The sequence below is a fragment of the Corvus brachyrhynchos genome, unplaced genomic scaffold, assembly GCF_000691975.1.
Source record: "Corvus brachyrhynchos isolate BGI_N302 unplaced genomic scaffold, ASM69197v1 scaffold229, whole genome shotgun sequence".
NCBI classification, from domain to species: Eukaryota; Metazoa; Chordata; class Aves; order Passeriformes; family Corvidae; genus Corvus; species Corvus brachyrhynchos.
The window spans coordinates 6542392-6558977 of NW_008240042.1; the positions used below are offsets into that span (position 1 = coordinate 6542392).

The 16586-nt window shown below is 45.1% G+C and overlaps 2 protein-coding genes across 5 annotated transcripts in view; one reads left to right on the top strand and one right to left on the bottom strand.

Moving 5' to 3' along the window:
- Window positions 1–16586, top strand: part of LOC103622418 (E3 ISG15--protein ligase HERC5) — a 26194-nt gene that overhangs the window by 3453 nt on the left and 6155 nt on the right. Inside the window, exons 2-17 of one of the 4 annotated variants that reach the window (XM_017744120.1) lie at window positions 2525–2914; window positions 3829–3958; window positions 4643–4719; window positions 5271–5492; window positions 6262–6353; window positions 6913–7043; window positions 7982–8130; window positions 8391–8470; window positions 8783–8871; window positions 10045–10104; window positions 10659–10761; window positions 10912–11089; window positions 11403–11572; window positions 12733–12828; window positions 13993–14094; window positions 14169–14288. In XM_017744120.1, coding sequence (XP_017599609.1) covers window positions 2869–2914; window positions 3829–3958; window positions 4643–4719; window positions 5271–5492; window positions 6262–6353; window positions 6913–7043; window positions 7982–8130; window positions 8391–8470; window positions 8783–8871; window positions 10045–10104; window positions 10659–10761; window positions 10912–11089; window positions 11403–11572; window positions 12733–12828; window positions 13993–14094; window positions 14169–14288 — 1845 coding nt within the window. In that variant the 5' untranslated portion in view covers window positions 2525–2868. Of the gene's footprint in view, window positions 1–6; window positions 2915–3828; window positions 3959–4642; window positions 4720–5270; window positions 5493–6261; window positions 6354–6912; window positions 7044–7981; window positions 8131–8390; window positions 8471–8782; window positions 8872–10044; window positions 10105–10658; window positions 10762–10911; window positions 11090–11402; window positions 11573–12732; window positions 12829–13992; window positions 14095–14168; window positions 14289–16586 lie in introns of those variants that run through there. The other 3 variants (XM_017744119.1, XM_017744121.1, XM_017744122.1) reach the window with 3 other exon arrangements.
- Window positions 15689–16580, bottom strand: LOC103622372 (phosphatidylinositol N-acetylglucosaminyltransferase subunit Y). The gene has a single exon (XM_008641311.2). It carries the CDS (start codon window positions 16520–16522, stop codon window positions 16142–16144), a length of 381 nt encoding a protein of 126 aa, XP_008639533.1. The 5' UTR covers window positions 16523–16580; the 3' UTR covers window positions 15689–16141.

A 16586-nucleotide genomic window follows, 5' to 3' on the forward strand; every position in this document is an offset into this window, starting at 1 on the left:
CGGACCCTCCCACCGCCGGCCGGACCCTCCGTACGCGGTCCCTCTCGCTTGTCCCGCACTCAGCTCTGGCATCGCCTCTGTCCCCTCTTCTTCTTCCAGCAGAAAGGGACCTATGGGAGCGGGCTGACAGCCGGCTGAACACAGCTGTGCCCAGGGGGCCAAGAAGGCCAATGGCATCCTGGCCTGGGTCAGTAAGTGTTGGCCATCAGGATCAGGGCAGAGATTGTCCCCCTGTACTCGGCACCTCGAGTGCTGTGCTCGGTTCTGGGCCCCTGACTACAAGAAGGACATTGAGGTGCTGGAGCATGTCCAGAGAAGGGCAACAAGGCTAATGAAATGTCTATCTAGAACATATCTTATGAGGAGGGGCTGATGGAGAAGGTTCAGGGGGTACCTCATTTGCTCTCTAGAACTCCCTGAAAGGAGGCTGTAGTGAGGTGGGCGCTGGTCTCTTCTGCCGTGCCTGCAGTGAGAGGGTGAGAAGAAGAGGCTTTAAGCTGAGGCACAGGAGATCCAGATTAGACATTTGAAATTTTTTTCCACTGTTAGGGTGGTCAGTCGTTGGAATAGGTTGCCCTGGGGGGTAGTGGAGTCACCGTCCCTTGGAGGTGTTTAAAAGGCATCTGGATCTTGCGCTGGGTGATGATTTAGTGGTTTAGGGGTTACAGTAGTAGTGCTGGGTGGATGGTTGAATTTGGTGATCTTAAAGGTCTCTTCCAACCTAGATGATTCTATGATTTTTGCCAGCCACCCATGCTCAGCTCAGAGCCATTGGCTATGGGGGGCTGCAGAGGTGCAGGTGAACCCATCAGGTTCCTGCTATAGTGGAGGCAAGGAAGAAGAGGAGAGCTTTCTGGTTCCTCCTGTCCATACTTGGGACAACATTGTTTCCTGCTGCCTTCTTTTACCTTAGCTTGTGGCTCCTGCAGTGGAATGGCTCTTGAAGGGTCCTCTAGAGTGGGGGGCTGTTGCCACCAGCAGAAATTGGGAATATTCCTCAGGCAGCACTGGGCAATGCTGCTGGAGTCTGTCAAAACTGTGCCCTGAAAGCGCCAAACCCAAAAAACGTGGTGCTGATAAACCCCTGGGGCAAGGGCAGCAGGGCAGCACAGAGTGCTCTCTGTGCCCTTGCACTCATTCCCTGCCCTCATGCCTGCCTGTGCCTGTGGGAACTGCTCTCTCCTGCAAGGCAGTCCAGGCCGAGAGGATGCTCAGCCTTGGTTCTGCCAGAGCCTGCGCAGTGGGTGCTGCTTTGGCACTCTGGGGAGGAGAAGGACAGAGGTAGTTGGTGTCCCTTGCTGTGATACTGAGGGATGTGGCACTGTCTGGTGTGGGTTGCCAGCAGCTGAGCCCTGCTGGGTAGCCCCCAGGTCACCGTGTCCTATCCCATGGAGAGAGCAGCTGGAGCTGTGACTCAGGCCAGCTGAGAGGGGCTGTAGATTCCCCAGGGTGTTTAATTAACTTGCAGCAGTTTACCAGAGCAAACCTTTCTGACATGAAATCACTGTCAGCAGTACACTTAGCAGGAGGAAGAATGTAGCTCTGAAGAAGGACATCAACACATTTCCTTTCCTTTCTTCCCCTCGAATTTTTTCCTTTCCATGCCAGGTGAGAGGCAGTGCCCTTGCCTGTGCTTGGAGCAGTTTTCCTCACAGGGAGGAGACCTTAGTTCATGCTTTGGTGCAGAAGGACCTCTAGTGTCCCTTCCCAGCTCATGCTTTGGCATCACTGCTCTAGCTCGGTATCTTGACTTCGAGCCTTTCCTACACACTGTGGAAGGAGATATGATCCGCAAAGTGCTTGTAGGGAAGTTGCTGAGAGAGATAAGGCTGGGTGGCTCCTCCCTGGGCAGAAGCCAATTACTGTATGCCCCAGGCTCACCTTGTTTTGCTTCCATGGGTCCTCCACACCCTTTTTTCTTCACCTCAGGGACCCCCGGGTGCCTTTTTGTGCACCACAGGCTGCTCCATTTAAATACATTAGATGCTCCTGCTGTCTTAGTAATAAATTTTCCACTGCATTTCAGTGAACACCAGTATAAATCTCTAGATTTGTGTTGTGCTTCTTGAGACTTTTGTACAGTGCCCCCCCAAAATCTCTGCTTAGTACTCAGCAGCACAAAATTCTTATAAACAGACTGAATTTAATTCATCAGTGGCAGCTATTAGGAATACAACAAAAGTGATCTTTTGTGTTTTGATCTGTTTCATCATTCACACGGGTATCCCTTATTTCATCACCAAGATTGTCCTGCATGCATCACTCCAGTGAGACAGTGTGGGAGGTGGGGCAGGCAGGGTGGTCTTTCTGGGAGGGAGGAAGCTCGCAGCGTCTTTGAAGGCGAGGGAGATTTAGCAGAGACTATGTGAGAATGGAAGCAGATGTCTTTTAGATGTTGATGTATTTCCAAACCGAGCGTTGCACTTGCAGTTTGACTTCCCCCAGCCAAGCAGCCCCTCAGGGTTTCCGTGGGCTTAGTTGGGATACAGCTGAGCAGCAGAGTCGGTCTCTCGACTCTCCACAGGATGGGCACGGGCGGGTCACTCTCCGAAGTGAATAATAAAGTCAAAGGGCGCATTCTCCACATGGAAGACCCCGGCATCCCTCCACCCGCCTTCTGCCTTGCCCTCTCCTCCCACCCGGGCAGCAGCAGCTCCGCAGGCTGAGAAGAGCCGGGAACCCACCGGAGCCCAGTAGCTCAAGCCTTTTCACCGCAGGAGTCAGAGTTCCCAGCTCCGGGCTCCCAGGTACCCGGAATCCCTCCCGCTCCTCCCGCTGCCGCGGCCCCTGATGAGTTTCGGTTTCCATTTCCCCGGCGAGGCGTTCCCGGTGCTGCCCGGGCACTCCCGAGCTGTCGGCGGGTGAGGGATGGCGAAGGGACGGCAGCAGCGGAGCCGGGGGAGCGGCACGGGAGGTACGGACCGGCGGGAGCGGCGCGGCCGGGAGGACCCCCCGAGGATGGGTCCGCGCGTGGGCGAGGACGGGTCCGTGGAGGTGGAACCGCTGAAGTTGCAGTAATCTGCTGTGCGGTCCCTCGGGAACGGGGAGCTTCTGCATGAGGGGCTTAAGCGTGTCCCAGTGCACTGCACTCGGAGCGGGGGGACTGGAAGGAGAAAGACCATGCCGGGGAATAGCCAGGGATTTTCCTCCCTAGTTCCATGTCTGATGTGTGGGCAGCGAGTCTCCAGAGGTGTTAGGTTTGCTGATGACCACCTTTCACTCTTGGGCATGCTGGGTCTCAGACACTTGTGGTGGAGCAGAGCTACATGCGAGTAACCGAGTCACCTGGTGCCTCTAGGTCGGGAGAGTATCTGCAGCCCCTCAGCTGTAGACAAGGAGGTACTTCCTTCTGCTGTGAAGAGGCAATGTGTGAATTTTCCCTCATTGCTCCTCCAGCATTCTGTAAGATGCTTGACTTGAAGGCATCCTATCCCCAAGGCTGTGACAAGTCTGGGGTGGCCAGATACCTCAGGAAAGTGCTTTGTCTCTGTCAGACACTCGCCACAGATGTGCAGAAGCTACAGACTTGTGCTTCTGCTGCAGTTTCACTGGTTGTCTTGGGAGCTGGTGGCACAGCAGCCTAAGAGATGGAGCAAGGTCTTTTAGAGTAGAGTCATCCAGCATGAAACAAACCAGTGGGTAGGCAGGACACTGAAACCCTAAGAGGCCTGAGAAAATAAGTCACATACACTTGTCTCACTTTTTCCTGAGAGGCAGAAGCTCTTGGTGAAAGCAGTAGCACACAGAGATCTTGGGGAGGGGGCCGAGGTGGTTAAGGTGCCTGCTGCCATAGCATGACCGTCGTGTCTGTCTGTGCGTGTCCTGCAGAGTGCACACAGTCGCAGAGGAATGAGGTGCAGTGCTCAAACCATGATGCCACACACAGGCTCATTCTCTCCCCTAATGGGAAGCTTTCTGAACACTGTGCTAAAGCTTCAGCAGACTGCCCCAAGACAAGGTAAGAAGCTTTCACAGGATGAAGGTATGGATGGCAATAGTAAGAAAATGCAGCCTGCTTTCCTCAAGGTAACATCCAGGAGTTTGAGGCATGCTCCTGTTGTAGAGAGGGAACTGGAACACATACAGTCTTAGTACCCAAAACTTTATCTTCTTTTTTAACCCAGCTAGAAGTGCACGGATTTTGAGGAAGATACCAAGATCTGAGCTGCTTGGGATGCACATGAGACAGGTTTCTCTGAAACTTAGTAAGGATCAGTAGAACCTACCCGAGCAATGCAGATGACTTGCAAACCACACATGGCTTGGGAAAACTGCAGGTGAAAGACACAAGCATATCTGAACCTTACCACCTTCTGATTAAGCTGTGAGGGTAACCATCATCTACAAATGGCCCAGCAGTTTGCTGTGTGACTTTCTGTTATCTTGCCAGGGGCCAGATAACAGAATCAGGCTGAGCCTGGTTCTTTTCCAGCTTCTTGTGGAGCAAACCACAATCAAATCAGTTAGCCCTGCTACAGCAGGCCAGCATTAGAAAAGTGTGAATCAGCTTACAGGCGACCTATATTTCTCCATGTATTTCCTGCTAAAAGTGATAGGGCTTGGTAAGCAGAGGTTCTTTGTCCTTTACTTTGTCTCATAGCACAGCATCTATTTATTTTGATTTTTTTCCTTATTTTTGTAGGCTGGTGCAAGAACTGGGAAACCGAAATATTGTTCAAATAGCATGTGGGGACCAGCATGCCATGGCACTATCCAGAGGTAGCCTCTTTCAAGAACACTTTTCCTCCAAACAGCAGTCACGCTTGCTCTGAGAAGGCAGTGTTTGTACTACTTGCATGAGTTGGTGACTCCATTATAGAGTAATGAGCAGTGGGGACACAAAGTGCACTGGCTATCAGTGCTGCTCCTTCCTCCCAGCACCCAGGGACATGCATCTCTCTGTCTCTCTCCAGTTCCTGAGCACTGCCCCTCCACAAAGGTGTGTTTTGGAGAGCAGATGTGGCTGCCCCACTCTGCGGCCACCAGACCTGCTCATTCTTAAGTTACAACACCTTTCTGGTTGGGAACTTCTTGTAAGTATGACTTTAGAGGTGGAAACACGTGGCCTTTTTTTGTGTTGTGTTGAGTCACATGGACAGCAAGGGACAGTCCCAAGGAGGTCAGAAGCAAACAGAAATTTGGCCACACATGGTCTTGCCTTGGAGCTAGGTCCCTGAAAACAGCACTGAGTTTTGCTCCTACTCTCAAAGTGCAAATACTCAAAGGGAAGCAGTGAGGCTGAACTGTTTTCTTTTGTTCTGTGTGTGAAGGGGGTGAGCTCTTCACCTGGGGTCAGAACACCCATGGACAGCTTGGAGTGCGGAGCCAAACCACGCTTACTCCCAAACCACAGCTGGTGGAAAGACTAAAGGGCATCCCACTTGCTCAAATTGCTGCTGGAGGAGCTCACAGCATCACTGTGTCACTCTCTGGAGCTGTGTACTCCTGGGGAAAGAACAGTTTTGGACAGCTGGGACTTGGAGACACGAAAGGTAAGGAAGAAGAGCACCAGGAGGGTGTTTTCCTGGTGAGCTCAGTGAGCTCACCAAATCGAGCTTCAGTACTGTCAAGCTCCTGTGGAGTAGCAGTGGACAGTAAAGTCTTTTGAATAAAATACATCAGGGTATGTTCTTTGTTTCCTGACTAGGAAAGGCATAGAGGTACAATGGTTTTAGGGGCTGTATTTCTACAGAGAACTTGCCATCATTTTATGTGGCTAATTGGATAGTGTGAGCACTTAAAACCTCTGAGGTCTTACAGTTCTATTTCCACTCCTATCCTCTCTCCAGGAAGTCTTGTATGAAAGAAATTAATTTTATACTTTTGTATCTTCTTTAATTCTCTCTAAACACAAGGTGAGAGGATAATTAAAATAACCTCTTGTCTTCAAACCTAGAAGGCTAGAGAAGAGCTGCCCTAGCCAGACAAAACCTGATGACAGCAGAATCTAATCTGAACAAGTCCGCACCTTTGAGAATCAGATATTTTGTAGCAAAGTACCATTTGGCAAGCAGATGTGAAAGTATTGCATTTTGTTTCAAACCAAAGTAAAAAAAAAAAATAAAGTAATATGAAAAAGACAGAACATTATGAGAAAGAGCATGTTATACTGGAGGGAAAACAACCCAAACCCAAGCTGTAACTATATGAATTGCTGTTAAGAGAAGACAGAAAAGCACTTAATCCTCCTGTTTTCTAAATTTTTCTGTACATGAGACCCCCCAGTACTCTTTCAATTTAGCAGTATTATCTTCTTTCCAGACAGGGACTGCCCATCATATGTTGGAGCTTTAGAGCACTGGAAGACTGTATTTATCTCATGTGGAGCAGATCATACTGCAGTTCTCTCTAAGGTGAGTCTGAAATGGAAAGTCAGCATCTGAGACCTCACCTTTTGAGAAAAGATAACACTGCTAAGTCAGCATGGAGAAATTGGGATGGTAATGCCTGCTTCCACCTGAGCCTGAAGGCTATCTCCAAGGGATGTTATTTAAGCTATTGGGAAAACTGGTCTTTTCTCATATTCCTGTCACCTGCATGCAACCTTTTGCAGGGATATGGTGAAAGGAAATCCTGAGGCAGAGTTCAACTCCCAGTACTTTTTGAAAATATTTTGTTACGGTATATTGGGGACTTCAGAAGATGTGAACAACATGTAATTCACTAGGGTTTACTCACACAAGTAAAATTCTTAAGCAACAGGGAGTTATTCTCAGGACTTAAACTGCTTTTCTCAGGAGCTAAATTATTTGGATTTTATAGTGTATGATCCAGCTTGATGCATGTTTCAATCAGGGATGTTTTGAATCAAGTCCCATATAACATGGTGTGTCTTGCTGGCTCTCACTCTTGGTTGTGACCATTTGAATGTCGCTAATAATGCAGTGATCCTGTTTGCTTCTTCATTTCAAGGAGGGGCTGGTGTGCACCTTTGGAGCAGGAGGGTCTGGCCAGCTGGGTCACAACTCCACTCGGAATGAACTCCTGCCTCGTGTGGTGGCTGAGCTGTGGGGAGCAAGGGTTTCACAGATTGCCTGTGGCAGGTGGGAAGTGCCAATGACATGTCTTCTAGGGTCAATGCCTTAGGGGAATCACTGAAGAACAGTAGGGAAGGGAGTCACCAAGGTGTTCAAATCCCTGTATCCCAATAGGTCAGCACTGTCAGAGTATCCACCTTTCTGTGCTTACCTACAAACTAACTTGCAATTATGTCTGTTCTGTGGTTAATGCATCTGGATCATGCTGGATGAACATCAATTTGTTCACACTTAGGTTGAAATCTTCCTGTAATGATTGGCTTGAAAAAAAAGAATCCCATCCGCTACAATTTTAATTTTTTCAAAGTTTTCAAGTATAAGCCACCCTACTGCCAGAGCCCCAGTGAGAGCAGAACCCTCAGTCCCTTGTGAGCAGAGGAAGAGAGCTGCAAAAACCACCACAAGCCCATGGTCTTTTTCTCTTTTAATAAACAAAGGATATACTGGGTTCCAAAGGGCAAAGGACCATCAAAAGCCTGCATCGGGAAAGTCAATGAATTCCCATCCAGATTGACAAACTGGTGGGTTCTTAGTAAGAATTGAAGAGCAGTAATAATTACCCAGTTTCACTTTGCCTTTCTGGAACTGGGCCAGAAAAAGCCTCCTGACAACTCACCTGGGCTTGGTATTGGGCTCAGCAGCTCAGAAGGTGCACTTTTAAAACCAGAAGGGTGTGAAGGAAGCAAGGTTCCACTATTTTTGTATGTGGAACCAAATCACAAACATTAGAGGATAGTATAGGAAATCTGAGTCCAGATGTGTCTTTATTGCTGAATGTTTATGCAATGAAGAGTTCTAACACATTGGTTAAAGGGATTCTTTATCTGGACTGTCAGGACTTTCAAAGACAAGCTTCAGGTCTACACTCTGAAAATGTATCTGTAAATTTTATTCTGTCTTGCCCAGTGGTTTTCACTTATTATGACTTTTTTTTTCCTGAACAGACAACACACTCTGGTCTATGTCCCTTCCTTGGACAAATTCTACTTCTTTGGGTCTGGTGATGAAGGACAACTGGAAGATGAGAGCAAGCCCAATCAGTTGATACCACTTCCCATCAATTCACCAGTGAATACTGGAAAATCCTGCCAGAGTAATGACCACTGCAGATGTATACAATCTATATTTGTTTCTTCCATGGAGATGTTTGCTTTCTTGACTTTGTGTTTACACTGAAAGGCAAATATTATGTCTCATGCTTGCTTGGCCACCCCAACAAATTCTACCAGGAATTATTCCATTTAACCCTAATAACTACTATCTGAAGGGTTTTTTTGCTGTTCCAGTTCTGTGCACTTAACTCTCTGAAGATAATGAGTGTCTTCAAATGACAATCTTTTTGTTTTTTTACAGAAAAGGGTGCATCAAAAAAGGGGATTAAAATTATTGCAGGAGTAAACCAAAGTTTTGCCCGTTGCAGGGTGGAGAACAAGGTATGTGCACATTTGATCATAGCTTCTGATTTTGCCACTGTCCACATTACTGCTGGAAACATTTGGATTTTCCATTGTGCTTGTAGCACTCCAATTTTCTATCTGTCTATTGCAGTTTTTTCTGTGCTTACCTACAAACTAACTTGTATTGCAATTATATATGTTCTGTGGTTAATGCATCTGGATCATGCTGGATGACCATTAATTTGTTCATACTTAGGCTGAAATCTTCTTATAATGATTGGATTGAAAAAAAATAATCCCACCTGCTACAATTTTAATTTTGTCAATATTTTTATGCATTTCACACAGAATTCATATTTGAATGGAATTGCCACTCTGGAGGATAAAGAAGTGGATGCATGGATTTCTAAATCTAAACCTTGGAAGAGTATAAAAAAGTAAATCTGAAACTTGCTATTTGGGTTTGGTTTTGTTTTTTTCCTGATACATGATTTTCTCTAAAAATTATTCTTTGGAGGCTATTTTGGAGGAGTAGGAACTGTTGTTCAAGAATTTAGCCAAGGCACAATCTTGTACCAGCACTTCTCACCTAGTTTTTGCATAGAAAAAAGAGATGTTGATAAGCAACAGGAGCAAAGCAGATGCACTGCATGGCTTCAGAAGCCTGTCCTCTTCTTGCCCAGAATGGCTGTAAAGTTGATGAGGAGCTGACAAGTTAAACCAGTGAAAGACCCTGCCTGAAGAACAAGGCCTTGTGCAAAAAGCCTGATCCAGAGTACCCAAACCGGAATGCTGAGCCAGCATTTAAAAAAGTAGTGGTCCCTTCTTTAATTACCCATTTTCAAAAGCAGTATGTTTATACCACTGTGGCATGCCTTACACTTAGAGTCTTTCTCATGTTTTATACGGGAGGTTATTTTCTTTGGGAAACTCTGACCCCAGCTGCTGATTTTGAGCATTTCAAAAGTTTGGCTAATTTGGTACAGTATGTTTCCCTGACCACTTTTAGCACAGTTTGGATTATGTGAAAAGTGATTGTTGAAAGGGTGAGAGAGAGGGTTCTTTCCAGATCTCAATAGGAAGGGCCTGACAGCAAATTGCTTGATAAAATAGCTGCTTCAATAAGAACAGAACCAGGAATACAGGGAGTGAGTAAGTCTAATGTCCCTTCAGTTTCTGGGAACCCAGCTTTTGTGCAGCAGTACATTGACAGCCTGATGGATTTTCCCTCCACATGTTACAAAGACCCTGTCCGTGGAGGGGATCCTCTTCCCTCCCATGCTGCCTTTTATTTTGCATAACAAACAAAAGCAGCTAATGTTCTGACCTGTCAGGAGAAGAGATCTCCATGATAACACCACCAGAATGGAACACTGGCTGCCATGGGGCACTTGAGCAGGTTCCCTTACAAGGCCCAGGAGAGCAGAGGTGGCTTGCCAAAGATCAGGAACTCCTCAAGTACAACATCTTCTGCAACACTGACAATGAAGTGGTGCTAAGAAAAGTTTTGTGTGCTGTCAGGTGCAGACACACTCATACACGTTTTTTGTTCTTTCAGAGTTAAAAACCTGAAGTTGAAAGGATTGACTTTTTGTTTTTTTTACTATCAGGAATATCAGACTGATCTTTTCATCTGAGGCTTGTATCAATGGAAGCTTCCTGGACAAAAGGTAGCATGCACTGACTTAAACATAACAGAATATATTGGCTGCATGTAAACTGACCAGAAAGTGTTATTTTAGGCCACATATGTAGAAAAGATTCATTTTATCTGAATTTGCAAGAAGCCAGTCTTTATTTCAGAAAGCTCAAGCTAGTACTAAGATTTTTATAGCCCTGGTCCTACTGAAATGTGCTAGAGAAGTTCACATTTTAGAAGATTATTCTTTAGTGATATTTGGCAGATGATGATAATCTCTTTAGGCAATATTACAGCTCTCAAAGGATCCATAATAGCTTCTCCTGGCACTGAAGTGGAAGTCATCTTAGGGTGAAATACAGGAGCCTACCATTAGTAGTTCACAGCCACACAAGACAGAAAGGACAGGATATTAATCAGGTCACAAAACAGTGGCCTGTGTTGTCTATCTTGTAAGAACACGTGAAATTATACCCACTGAACCTGGGGCTGAACTTTCCAAGTATTTTCTAATACTACAATGCTTCATTATTCAGTCAGTAGAAAAAACATTATTTAGTGTTCTTTTTTTTTGTGTTGTGATAGAGACAAACATTTCAAAACTTCCAAAGAAGTCTCAGGCATAGACATGTCAGAAGTGAAACGTTTTTATGAGAAGATCAGTAAAAACCAAACAGTCTACCAGAAGGTAAGGATTTGATATAAGGATGCTCACTAAACAGATACTGAGGAGCTTTGGATTTGTGCATGAAACTTAGGAATTTCATGCCACCTAATTACTTTGGCAAAACAGAATTGCATTTTAACCCTTGTCTCTTTTTTTTTTTCCCCTCTGAAGGTGCAAAAGGAGATTAAGAACTTACTGCCGTCATTGTCTTCCTCTCCCATCTCACCTGAAAATTTCAGGGTCTACTTGATCTTGCCTTTCCTTCTGCAGGGGGAGGATGGAGACTCTCTGATTCTTGAGATGGCTCAAGCCATCATGAAGCTCCAGCCTGAGGGCCTGCAAACTCTTGGTAGGGTTTTATGATGATAAAACTGAATGATGTAAATACTTGGTCATTTTCTGCTGCAGAACAAGTGTTATTACTGCTGATGTAATGTGTTCCAGAGCTTGAAATAATTGCTTTTGATAGACATAGAAACATGGGGACTATGCAGCAAGACACAAGAATTAAAAAAGTTCTGTCTGAGGTTTTTTATAATTTTTGTAGTGCAAGATTAAAAGGTTTTTTAAATTCATTTGATAAAAAGAGAAAAAGCAGCTTCATCCACAAATTGCAGTGATTTGTATGTTACCCGTGACCTTACTAGCTGTTTTCTTTACAGAATGCCTATGGTCAAATCTAGGAACATCCTTTTTCAGGGAGCTGGTCATTCTGTATCAGAGGGTTTCCAAGCAATCTGTCCTGGAGTTCATAGCCAGGGGGCCAGACCACATCTTCAACCTAGGCCCAGCTGAAACAGGGCCTCTGCAAATACTGCAGAGGCTTTACCAGGTGAGAAAGTGCTTGGATCCCAATTAGGCTGTATCAATGTAGCTTAGAGTATTTTAATATTTCTCACTTGTTCAATTCTCTGGGTTTGACACTGCTTCAGCAATCTCTTTGGCTCTACACCAGCACAGTTTTGAAGGAGTCCTGCTCGAGTTGTGCCAAACTGACCCTCTGTAGAAATGAAGAGCTAAAGCATGTTATAGCCCCTGGCAGGGGAAGAATGCTTTCAGTGGTTTCAGGAGTGCATGCATTGATGCCTACAGAGCTATGGATGTGGTGTCCTCTATGTAACATGCCCATTCCCCTTTCTCCTGGTGAGATCCTTCACCCCAATAACTGCTCAGAGCATTTAAAAGACAACCTACCTGCTTGGCACATTGTGGCTGCCACAGTAATGCTCTGTGATGATTGAAGAACCTGCTAACCTGACAAATTCTCTGGGACAACAGCAATAGAACCTCTTTAGCTGCACACAAACAAGAAGAACAAAGGGAGCAATAATTGTGTTTTTCTGGACCACCATACTTTCTCCTGCAGAGATGTTCAGAGTTTAGGAAAGTCAAGAGCTCAAGTGCACAGCATAAATCAGAGAGACTTGTATCTCCTTATCTCAGCAGACATCCCTCCAGGGCAGTGGCTGGGCATACCCTACAGAGACTTGTTAAATTTTATTCAGAGTTGAATATCCTTTTGGCTGAGAATGCAGAATTCGGCCTCAAAGTTTAGACTCTTGAATCTGTATTTATGCAGGTAAATAAACTCAAAAATGCAGCAGGCCTACTCCTCTGCAACTGATTACATGACCTGGAGCTTTACATGTTCACTGTCCCCCTGCAAGTATCTTTTCCAGACAACAAGTAGGAACATGAATAGGGAACCACAGAGTGTTCTGCAACATGAAAGACACTCCAAGGGAAACATACTTTTCCTGATGGAGTCCTGTTAAGGGATCTTAATTGGAAATGAAATTTGCTTTCCTGCTAGTTTATACATGGGTTTCTGAGACTTCTCACTGTGGAGCACTGTGATTCTTGTAGCACTTTTATCCCTTACCTTCTGCACAGGGTCTCAGAGCCCTTTCTGCAGAAAGCCCTGTCAGTCCTGTCCTGCCACACAGACAGCACACTAGTTCTGCTGCTGATATATTGCGTGTTTCAATGCAGGTGAACTCCAGAACTGGTTTCAGAGTGCATGAAAGCAACTTCTATGTACCTGAAGTGATAGAGATTATCAACTTATGTTCATGCTTAAATGTAACAGTAAGTATAAATCTTACCAGCAGTGTGAAACACTTTTTTTCTTTTATTTAAATAGTTGACAATATATATATGGAAGTCAACTCTAGAGACTAACCCAATACATCTCGAAGACATTTCATTTTCCCCATTCCTCCAGTGCTCTAAATTATGCAAGCCCTTTACCATCCCAGTGTTCCAGCAGCTACAACTGGTTTGATGATCCCTGGTTCTGAGAGTTGGAGCTAATCTTAAGCAGAATCTGTTTGCTTTGAACTAGCACTCACTGTGAAATAGTAGCACGAGGGATGGTTGCTATACTTCGCGTTACTCTGGATTTTATTTACTTTTTAATTAAAATTAATTAATTAAAGTTTAATTAAGAGAAATATTTTGAGGTGTCTTTAACCTATTATTTAGAAACCCTACTGAGCGTATCAATTTACTTACATCTTAAAACAAAGCTGTGGTAATAAAAAATAATCTGTGGCATTTCTTGATGACACAGAGTGAAAATTAGCTACCAAATGCAGTCAGTGTCAGAGGAAGCAGTATGAAATGGAAATGTGCATAGTAGGGGTTTCCTCTGGCAAAAAAAAGTAAGTTTTCTGGCAACTTGGCTGGAATTTGTAGGGCAACTGCCTAATTCCTTCATAAGCTTTTGTTTGCTAAGGTACCAATTTTGTACCAAGTAACCAGAGTGAGAAAGGAGGTTTGAGAAACAGCATAGAATCAAAAGCCAATTAGGACATTACCTGAAGTTGCTGCCTTATCACACTGGAGGTGTAACACTTTGAATTAGATTATTTTTATACCAGTATAAATTTTTGGTATTACATATAATAAACCCAGCAGTTTTTAAAAACAATGTACCATAACCTGGGTATCCAGGACATTTTGGTTTAGCTGAATTATGGAAGATGCAGTTAAAATCATTCTCTCTGTTTTATTGTTCATGCACTACTGTTGGCAAGTGTCTCTCTGCTTCTCACTCACAGGAGCAAGTAGAAGCTGTTTTTAGAACGTGAGCCTCTGTTAGTGCAGTGCTCATGCACACAAGGGCTCATTTCAGAGACACAGGAGTTTGCCAGGGTACAGACTGGCAGTTCAGTCTGCACACATGTCCCTGAAGTCTGGTTTCACAAGGGAAAATCAACATGTCTTTTCCTTTCTTCCTTGTCATTTCAGACAGTCCTATGGAATCTGAGCAAGTTTCCATGCATCTTTGACAGGAAAAGCAAGATCTACATTCATATTACAGAATGCAGGGCTCTGTCCAATGTCTCTATTGTAAGTGCAGCAAATTTTGTTACCAATCAGAAGAGATAAACACACTGCTAACAGACTATTACTTCAATCCTCAGATACCTGTTATACGCATCTCTGAGACATGGAATTTTGCTGTCAGAAGACAATGCCTTCTGCAAGACATATGGAAAAATTTAAAATCCGCCTCAAACCAAGATTTCAGGAAGATCTTAAGGGTAAGATACCAAATTGTATTACTTGTTAGCTCTAACTATCTTGCTGCAGTGTTCCTTGATTTTCACTGTTACTGAATATTGGTAGAAGGGTTTCGGTATTCTCTGAGCATACAGCAAAAGAACTGCTCACCAAATTATTATAAAACATGTTCCATAGATGGTGTAAATCTGGAGGGCAGTATTTTACATTCTTATTCCAGGCAGCTTTGTTGGCATAAGTCAAATGAAAGTGGCAGTGCTATTTACTGTGAGGTTGCTTTGGGGTAATGGAATAGAATTGCTCAGTTGTCTAAGTCCAGTACTGTTGCTGCTAGTCTGACTTTTGAGACTCTATACTAGTTTGCTGTACATGAAAACCCCAGTGTCTGGGGAACCAGCCTGAGGGGTCAGCAAGCAACACAGCCACAAAATGACATTTCTTTCATGGAGATGCTGTCTGAAGGGAAAGGAAGGATAGTGCTGGCCAGAGAGATGGGAATCTGATTACAGTGCTGCTGTCTCCATGTGCCTTTATTCTGTGGCTTCCACACTGATCCAAAGGTTGTGGCAGTTGCATTTCCTGCAGGAATCGTGATGCTGGCCCTGCCCTGCAAAAGCCATTAGCTGGCTGATGTGGGAATAGGACACCTGCCCAGAGCAGAGTTCAGCTAAGGGACCACGTGCCCCACCTGTCACTAACACAAAGTCTGGCACCATGCCTGTGCCACAGGAACTATGGACCTTGGTGCCCTATGACCCAGTTCTGGTGCTCTCCAAGTGAGCTCTCTTGCCAACCAGAGCTGTCAAAGCATTTCTTTCCCATATACTCTGGATATTCACAATGGCTCCCAAAGCTACCTTTCCCTCCTGCTTCCTCACTATGCCAGCTGAGAGAGGCATTTATTTATGGAGGCAGTGAGGGTACGCTCTGTACTGTCCTCTAGATTTTGAGTCTCCACCAATTGTACAAGCTCTGACAAACAGCTGCCCTTAGCTCAAGTCAGCCTTTGGGCACACCTCTTGTGAGCACTGCCTTTCACACTGTGCATCACAGCATTATTTGCCAAGCAGCAGCCTGAGAAATACAACTGCACTGTTAGTATCCCACCCAGGGAAACTATGTATGGTCTGCAGCATTTACAACTTGGTGCTGCATTTCTGCATTTTTCAGCAGGTAGAGGACATGTTTTGTGTTGCAGATACCAACTACCCAAAAGCAAAACATAAAAAAGAAACCTGCATTGTAGCATTGACCTATCCCCTTCACAGCTGTGTCCTGTTAGGAAGTTTTTCAGACAATTCTGAGAACTTGGCATGGGGCACTCTCATTGTGGCCCTAGAAAGAAAAGAGCTGCAGGTACTCCACATACAGACATGGGTATAACCCAAGAAAGAAATGTCTTAATTTAACTCATCTCAAGTTTTGTTATTAAACACCAACCTGATTTATTTTAATTTTTGCTGTTCTGACAGTGAGACAAACATATTTCAGTACACAAATCTAGTTAAAAAACCCCAGAGCTCTCCAAGAGAGTTTCATATCATTGCATGTTTTAATTTTAATTTAGTTTATTCAGTCAGAGTACAGTTCTTCCTCATGAAAATGAAGGTTTTAATTAGTGCCACTACAAATGCACAACACTCTTGAAGGGATAAAACAGAGGGAATTAGTGTTTCTTATTACTCCTACTCTTCATCTGCATTAGCAGTAGTTAACAATGGGCTGCTGCTTCATACAGTTCCAGATACTACGGGGAAAATGATGCCAGTCACTAGTGCCAAAAGGAAACTCTCTCAAATGAAGTGCAATACTTGATGAGATTAAACAAATTACGTTGATTTAGAGAAGCCCAGGGGTTAGCAAAGACATCACACTAGTTGTGCCTAAAAAGCTTAATCCCCATCCAGGTCCACAGGTGAAAGAACACATAAACTGGTATTGTAACAGGAAGGAGGAGGCTGTAGAAACACAGGCTGTTTGTGCTGGTGCAGCCCTGGGGGAAGGCTTCGTCTACGCTGGCCGAGTAGAACAGGCCTGCCAGGGACAGGAGGGGAACGAGCACAGTCAGCGTGGGCAGGGAGGGGGGCTGCTCCGAGCCCTCGGCCGGGGGCTTCTTGTGCGTCATCCTGGCAGCCTCCGGAACCATGTTCGGGATGCCGTCGATGATGGGGTACGCGATGCCCAGCTCCTCGTTAATGAGCTCGTTCGTAGCTTCTTCGTACCTAGCCAGCCAAGTCGGAGGGGGGAGAAACATCCAAGCAAAACATGAGGAGCAGTGACTAACCTGGGTTTGCCCAGGGCTCGGGCGCAGCTCCCCC